General features: G+C 35.2%; 1 protein-coding gene across 2 annotated transcripts; it reads left to right on the top strand.

The window, feature by feature from the left end:
- Nucleotides 1-233: 233 nt before the first annotated feature.
- LOC125191129 (germin-like protein subfamily 1 member 11) lies at nucleotides 234-1,099 on the top strand. Of its 2 annotated transcripts, none has more exons than XM_048088600.1 (2): nucleotides 234-372; nucleotides 461-1,099. In XM_048088600.1, exons 1-2 carry the CDS (start codon nucleotides 255-257, stop codon nucleotides 988-990), a joined length of 648 nt encoding a protein of 215 aa, XP_047944557.1. In that variant the 5' UTR covers nucleotides 234-254; the 3' UTR covers nucleotides 991-1,099. The 2 variants fall into 2 exon arrangements, with proteins under 2 accessions (XP_047944557.1, XP_047944558.1); XM_048088601.1 differs by having other exon boundaries at nucleotides 464-1,099.
- The last annotated feature ends 7,789 nt before the right edge of the window (nucleotides 1,100-8,888 follow it).

Below are 8,888 nucleotides of genomic sequence, written 5' to 3' on the forward strand. Positions count from 1 at the left end.
AAGGAAATTTGACCAATAACAATTTACTAATTACACGAGTTTATAAAGATGTGGTAGTAGCATTAGGGTTGGCAAATAAATAGATGAGTTTCTAGACATTTAATTTTGGAGGAAAATTTAATATTTCACCATTTTTTCTTACATTTGTCGAAAAAACAACTTTCCAACATCAGTGAAGCACCTCTATAAAAAGAGACTTCTATCAATGCTCAAACAAGCTAGCATTCATCATTTGCATTCACTAATCATTCCAAATGGCTTCCAATGCAATTTTATTTATCACATTAGCATTGATCAATTCAATTTGCATTTCCTTGGCCTTCGACCCTCTTCCTCTTCAAGATTTCTGCGTCACAAATCCTTTGGGAATCGGTATATATATATATCTACCTTCTTATTTATATAGAATACATTTTACTTGTACAAATTTCTCAAATTTTTTAGTACTACTAATATTCAGCAGGAAAATGCAAGGACCCTAGATTTGTTACCGCCAACGACTTCTTCATGAGCGGTCTAGATCGGCCCGGGCCCTTTAACTCGTACGGTGTTGCCCCCGTCTTTGCATCCGCAACCACAACACCCGGGTTTAACACTATGGGGCAGACATTTCTACGCTCGGAGTTTGCACCGAATGGGTTCTTGCCGCCCCACACGCACCCTAGAGCCTCGGAGGTCATATACGTCGTGGAAGGTTCGATGGAAGTCGGATTCGTAACCTCGTACCCGGACTACAAATATTACAGCAAAGTCCTTAACAAAGGTGACGTCACCATCATCCCCTTCGGCCTCGTCCACACCGTGCGGAACGTGGCCGGAGGGAAGAGTGTCATAACGGCCTCCTTCAATAGCCAGAATCCGGGATTTATTTTCGTCCCCGACTCTGTTTTCGCGGCCAAGCCGGCCATCAACAGCACTTATCTAGCCGGAGCGTTTAAGCTGGACGAAAAAACTGTCAAAGATTTGCAGACTAAAATGTGGTATATGTAATCCTTGTATGTTACTTCACCATGTATGGTGATAAACAGCTTCAATTTCTCAACCAGCACAATAATAAATAAATAATACTAATAATAATTCTCTTTGGAGTAAAACGATATTCCTTTATAAGTATCATTTTCGTAAAACTTTTATATAGACAAAGGAAATACTATAATACTATGATTTAAAATTGCTATTACAATGCAAAAGTAGCTAAAAATATGGATCAAATCAATGCAACAAATTTCAAGCATCAGAAACATACATGTAATTATTCACACTGTAGATTAATTAAAGCCAATACCCAAAGTTTTGCTCGATGTGTAGCATGTTGGTAAGAAGATGCATATATTTAATTGACCATTTTAAATGAAGAAATGTTATCAAATTTTAATTAGTCTTATAAAATTTGAAACAAAATAGTAGTATTAATTTTTTTTAAAATTCGTTGCTATTATTCTATGAAATTAAAATTAATTTTTTAAAAAAAATAAAGATTGATAATAAGATAAAGAAAATAAAACGGCCATAAATCTTTAAATTTAAGAAAATAATTTTCAAATCATCACCCTTGTCTTTGTCTAAAGACTTTGCTAGCCCATCCTGAGGCACCTCAAATTTTATTATCTAGCACTGTTCGATTGGGTCGAAAATATTGGAGAAGTGCAAGACCATTTCATCCGAAATTGCTTGTTTATTGAAAAATTCAAAATAAATTCTCAATCAATTGTCGTTAAGTGAGAATATATAAACTCAGTTATGTTGTTATTGTCAAGCTATTAACATAAAATACATAAAGATGCATTATTGCATAAAGTTGTATTCTTTCTGTCGTAGTTAATTAGACTGAATGCTCCTTATGGGCTTGAGGCTATTTTCAAGCAAAATAATAGTTCAAAATGATATCAAATCAGATTAAAAGACCTCTAGTGATATTTTAAAATTTTAGTACTTAATTTGATATTAATTTATAGTTGAATGACAAAAAAAAATGTTCACTCTAAAATATAATGCTACATCTGCCATCTTAAGCAACTCGTTTTATTTTTATGACATGTTGCCTAAAGTGGGTTATTTCTTTTTTGGTAAAAATATTACACAATAACTCAATCTTAACTATTCGCTATCCTACTATATTCTCTCTTCACAAATTTTTATTTTATTCTCTCTCCTACTTTATTCTATCTTCATTTAACTTTTAAAAAATCATATTTATTAAATCTCGTGCTAAAAAGAAATATTTTACTTATGAAAGGATGGGGGAGTATTATTTATATTTTTTAAAAATTTCTCCTTAAGTGAATATTCTATAAAATAATATAGTAATCAGATAAACTTGACCAAAAATAAATAATAATGTACTCCCTCCGTCCCAAGGAAGATGACCCATTTCTTGGGCGGCACGAGATTTTATGCAACTTTATTTTGTGTGTTAAATGGAGAGAGTAAAGTAAGAGAGAGGGGATAAAGTAGAGATAAAGGGGTTTCCATTTTAAGTAATGAGTCATCTTGGTTGGGACAAACCAAAAAGGAAAGTGGGCCATCTTTAATGGGACGGAGATTTTATGTAATTTAAAATTATCTGGGCTTACTAAATTTAAAAGCACATTTTATGTAATATTTTATGTAAATTTGAATATATATGAACTATAAGCGAAATTTAAAATAAATCATATAAATAGATTAATCTTAAAATGTGACAATTTTTTTATTTTTTAGATTCAATAATGAAATATAAAAATGCCTTAGAAACGCAATCTAGTCTAGGTCACTTACTAAATGAGCTTGAGCTTAACTTAGTCTGAATTTATGTAAAAAAGAGCATCCATCCACACTAAGGCGGACGTCCCAATAGCCTAGCACTAGGACTAACCAAAAACATCTTCTGTCACGTCACTAGGACTAACCACTGCACTGCCACATCACTAGGACTAACTAGTGCACAATAATAGCCTAGCACTAGGACTAACCAACAGCCTAGCCAATAAAACAAATTCACAAATACGGACTTAAAAATACATAGTTCAACCCAAAAAAAAACTATCCCAAAGCTTCGACACACGCGGCCACCGTCTCACTCCTCGTCGTCACCTTGGCCAGTCCCGGCAGCATCGGAAGTCCCAGAGGCTCCCCCAGCAGCACCCCCGACGGGGGGTGGGTTCCCCAAAGCACGCCTCATATCATAGATGAGGCTCTCTAGCATCTCCTTGTGTAAGGGGTCCGTTGCCGCTTTCCACTCCTGTGAGTTTAGTTGTTATATTCAAAGGTCAAAGTTGCCCTTCTCATTTAAAATTATGGGAAGAGGGAGGGATTAATTTCAGTCACGTGATTGGAAAAGATGTGTGGTCCAGATTTGGTTATAGGGTTATTATGTGATTTATGGGTTATTATATGATCACATCCCTATTCACACTTCACAGATTTTATAAAACACACACATTGTATCATCAATTTTTATTAGGGGAACTAAATGAATTAACAAAAATGGTAGTACAAGGTTTTAATAGCTGTGAATAATGGAATAATTACAAACATGGTCAAATTCATTGATATTTTGGTTGATTTGTAAAGTTGAACTTAAATAATGACAATTTGACCAGAAGATAATGACACAAGTACCCTTTGTGTGAGTGCCTCAATTGGAACTTAAAATTAGTCTGCAAAGTAAATGGAAAGCCTAATTTAATTCATAGTTTAGCCGTAAAGAAAAACAAACTGTTAGGACAGTAAAATTCATTCATCAATCATTTACTCCATATGATTAAGGAAATAACAAATGGAAACAAAAATGATTTTTTCACTCAGTTAAGGCAAGCTCAACAGGATTCAAAATTATTTCCTAAGGAATATGTTCATGTCGTTTATCATAACAAAAGAATATCATTCTATATCCACCATTACCAAGTGAAATTAAATCATGCACATAAGAATATCATATCAGTCCAAGGCATGTCAGATCATTTCCATATAAGACACCCTAACATGACAAATTAAAGTTGATATGCTTCGTAGAGAGCTTATATTGACAGAGTATATTCTATACAACTGACCAAGAACAAACACACAAATGATTTAACAGAGTATATCCCAGACCACTAACCAAGAACAAATTCAGTCCATCACCAATGACACCTCTTTTCACACGTATATGTGGCTGCAAAATGAAGGTACACTCTTAACCTTAATTAATCAAGATAATATCTCAACCATATTATCTGCAAGCACCATAGTTCACAAAATCATAATAGGATGAAATGAAACATGGCCCGGCTGATACGACTTGAGAAAAATGAAGCAATACATACAAGACTTAGGTGAGAGTAGCTCTAAAATGATTTTGATTCATCCATCTAGGGTTCGTGAATGCAAACCAACATTTAGCAGAAGAGGGTATGAGTGGAAATTTGCTCTATAGTCGTGGTGGTGTTTTCCAATCCAGAAATGGTATCTTACCTCCCTACTAACACCATCCACAAAAACATTACGATAGATGGAATGCCAATCCACAACATGTTACAATCATAAATTAACAACACAAAATTAAATCATTATAAAAATGGCATACAAATAACAAATTTCACTTCAATCAAACTGTCACATTTTCTAGTCTTGCTTGAAGTTGAACCAGAAGCGTCAGCGGAACTCCAAGTACCCACATACGGTCAACTGAATCTTGCAAGATTCTGCCGTACCCTTTGTAACCCCACTTGCGGCCCCATGACTAAGTTGGATGAGATCATCCACCCCCTGAAGATTGTCTATATTGGCAGGAAAAATATTCAGTTTGCTGAACGCGACAACCTATAGCAAGAAGTATGCTAAACTCTTTCAGTCGGATTCATCATAAATACTGTAAATTTAAGAGGAATACTCCCTCCGTCCGTCATTAGGAGTCCCATTTGTGGGCGACACGGGTTTTAAGAAATGTTAAGAAAAGTGGGTGGAAAAAAGTTAGTGGAATAGGGGTCCCACTTGTATATATTAGTTTAAAATGAAATGTGAGTTGAATGAGTTAGTGGAAGGTGGGACCCTATTATCATTTATGGTAAAAGTGAACCGGGACTCTTATTCGCAGACAGATTAAAATGGAAAAACGGGACTCCTATTCGCGGACAGAGGGAGTACGAACTAACAATTTCGTTTGTAAGATGGACCTAGGCTTCATCGACTTAAGTAGATTTTAATTCTCCTGATTCCCATTGGTCATTTTGTAGCCGACACCAAACAAGAAGTTTCTGATATAAGTTTGGAACAATCGGCTATTAATCAGATCTATGTAGGACAACAAAATGTTAATATACGCAGATCTAGAGTTTACTAAAACCTTCATACTAAGCTAAAGTTTGTACATCAACTTACCTAAGCTAAAAATTTCAGTGCCAGAAGTATAAATCTATAAACCCCATCAAACAAAAAATAACATGGCATGCATAGAGGCACAACTGGGAATGATAGTTTGAGGGTGTAAACTAGGACTGACAATTTTTGGCACGACACGATAACACGACACGAACACGCACGAAAATAATTGGTATGTGTCAAAGCTTATTGGGTTCATGTCCTTATCATGTCGACACAATAACAACACAAAAATTTCGTGTCGTGTTCGTGTTACACGTTTGTTCTTGGTCAGTTGTGTACAAAAATTAAAAAAAATTAAATAAACATTCTCAAAGCTACTCCATATTAACACTGATAAAACATACCGAGTATTTTGCTTGCTGGAACTTCCAGCCAGGTTCGGAGTCTGTTGCTGGCTTTTATCCGGGGTCTTTTTCTTGACTTCAACCATGTACTTATGATAGGCAGACACAGCCTCCCTCCCTAAACAAGACAGGAAGGAATTCTATAACAATTTCATGGATGGCTGCATCTATCTTTGTGGTGTATATCTTCTTGCCCGTTTTAAACTTCATCTGTAAGTTATACAAAGTAAATATTAAAGTATAAATTATTTAAATTTGCTCTATAGTCGTGGTGGTGTGGTGTTAAGTTACTTATTAAGGTAATATCACTTAATTTGCCAGTGCATCAAAATCAAACCAATGTATGGCTGTAGATTGTTTTTTGTGTTTATTGGCGTGCAAATTTTCAGTCATGCCATCTTCTGCTAAATGTTGTGCAAGTTTCCATTCACAAACCCTAAATGGATGAATCAAAATCATTTTCGAGCTGGTCTCACCAAAGTCTTGTCAGGATTGCTTCATTTTTCTCATATCATATCAGCCGGGTTATGTTTCATTTCATCCTATTATGATTTTGTGAATTATGGTGCTTGCAGATAATGTGGTCAAGATGTTATCTTTATGAATTAAGGTTAAGTGTAACTTCATTTTTCAACCACATATGTGTGTGAAAAATTGGTGATGGACTGAATTTGTTCTTGGTCAGTGGTCTGGGATATACTCAGTCAACTCATTTGTGTGTTTGTTCTTGGTCAGTTGTCTAGGACAATTTTTGACATGACACGATAACACGAGACGAACCTGCACGAAAATAATTGGTATGTGTCAAAGCTTATTGGGTTCATGTCCATATCGTGTCGACACAATAACAACACGAAAATTTCGTGTCGTGTTCGTGTTACACGTTTGTTCTTGGTCAGTTGTGTACAAAAAATAAAAAAAATTAAATAAACATTCTCAAAGCTACTCCATATTAACACTGATAAAACATACCGAGTATTTTGCTTGCTGGAACTTCCAGCCAGGTTCGGAGTCTGTTGCTGGCTTTTATCCGGGGTCTTTTTCTTGACTTCAACCATGTACTTATGATAGGCAGACACAGCCTCCCTAAACAAGACAGGAAGGAATTCTATAACAATTTCATGGATGGCTGCATCTATCTTTGTGGTGTATATCTTCTTGCCCGTTTTAAACTTCATCTGTAAGTTATACAAAGTAAATATTAAAGTATAAATTATTTAAATTTGCTCTATAGTCGTGGTGGTGTGGTGTTAAGTTACTTATTAAGGTAACATCACTTAATTTGCTAGTGCATCAAAATTCAAACCAATGTATGGCTGTAGATTGTTTTTTGTGTTTATTGGCGTGCAAATTTCCAGTCATGCCATCTTCTGCTAAATGTTGTGCAAGTTTCCATTCACAAACCCTAAATGGATGAATCAAAATCATTTTCGAGCTGGTCTCACCAAAGTCTTGTCAGGATTGCTTCATTTTTCTCATGTCATATCAGCCGGGTTATGTTTCATTTCATCCTATTATGATTTTGTGAATTATGGTGCTTGCAGATAATATGGTCAAGATGTTATCTTTATGAATTAAGGTTAAGTGTAACTTCATTTTTCAACCACATATGTGTGTGAAAAATTGGTGATGGACTGAATTTGTTCTTGGTCAGTGGTCTGGGATATACTCAGTCAACTCATTTGTGTGTTTGTTCTTGGTCAGTTGTCTAGGACAAATTTTGACACGAGAAGAACCCGCACGAAAATAATTGGTATGTGTCAAAGCTTATTGGGTTCATGTCCTTATCGTGTCGACACAATAACAACACAAAAATTTCGTGTCGTGTTCATGTTACACGTTTGTTCTTGGTCAGTTGTGTACAAAAAATAAAAAAAAATTAAATAAACATTCTCAAAGCTACTCCATATTAACACTGATAAAACATACCGAGTATTTTGCTTGCTGGAACTTCCAGCCAGGTTCGGAGTCTGTTGCTGGCTTTTATCTGGGGTCTTTTTCTTGACTTCAACCATGTACTTATGATAGGCAGAAACAGCCTCCCTAAACAAGTCAGGAAGGAATTCTATAACAATTTCATGGATGGCTACATCTATATATGTGGTGTATATCTTCTTGCCCGTTTTAAACTTCATCTGTAAGTTATACAAAGTAAATATTAAAGTATAAATTATTTAAATTTGCTCTATAGTCGTGGTGGTGTTAAGTTACTTATTAAGGTAACATCACTTAATTTGCTAGTGCATCAAAATTCAAACCAATGTATGGCTATAGATTGTTTTTTGTGTTTATTGGCGTGCAAATTTCCAGTCATGCCATCTTCTGCTAAATGTTGTGCAAGTTTCCATTCACAAACCCTAAATGGATGAATCAAAATCATTTTCGAGCTGGTCTCACCAAATTCTTGTCAGGATTGCTTCATTTTTCTCATGTCATATCAGCCGGGTTATGTTTCATTTCATCCTATTATGATTTTGTGAATTATGGTGCTTGCAGATAATGTGGTCAAGATGTTATCTTTATGAATTAAGGTTAAGTGTAACTTCATTTTTCAACCAGATATGTATGTGAAAAATTGGTGATGGACTGAATTTGTTCTTGGTCAGTGGTCTGGGATATACTCAGTCAACTCATTTGTGTGTTTGTTCTTGGTCAGTTGTCTAGGACAATTTTTGACACAACACGATAACACGAGACGAACCCGCACGAAAATAATTGGTATGTGTCAAAGCTTATTGGGTTCATGTCCATATCGTGTCGACACAATAACAACACGAAAATTTCGTGTCGTGTTCGTGTTACACGTTTGTTCTTGGTCAGTTGTGTACAAAAAATAAAAAATATTAAATAAACATTCTCAAAGCTACTCCATATTAACACTGATAAAACATACCGAGTATTTTGCTTGCTGGAACTTCCAGCCAGGTTCGGAGTCTGTTGCTGGCTTTTATCCGGGGTCTTTTTCTTGACTTCAACCATGTACTTATGATAGGCAGACACAGCCTCCCTAAACAAGTCAGGAAGGAATTCTATAACAATTTCATGGATGGCTGCATCTATCTTTGTGGTGTATATCTTCTTGCCCGTTTTAAACTTCATCTGTAAGTTATACAAAGTAAATATTAAATTATAAATTATTTAAATTTGCTCTATAGTCGTGGTGGTGTGGTGTTAAGTTACTTATTAAGGTAACATCACTTA

This window comes from Salvia hispanica, chromosome 5 (assembly GCF_023119035.1).
Source record: "Salvia hispanica cultivar TCC Black 2014 chromosome 5, UniMelb_Shisp_WGS_1.0, whole genome shotgun sequence".
In the NCBI taxonomy this organism is placed as follows: Eukaryota; Viridiplantae; Streptophyta; class Magnoliopsida; order Lamiales; family Lamiaceae; genus Salvia; species Salvia hispanica.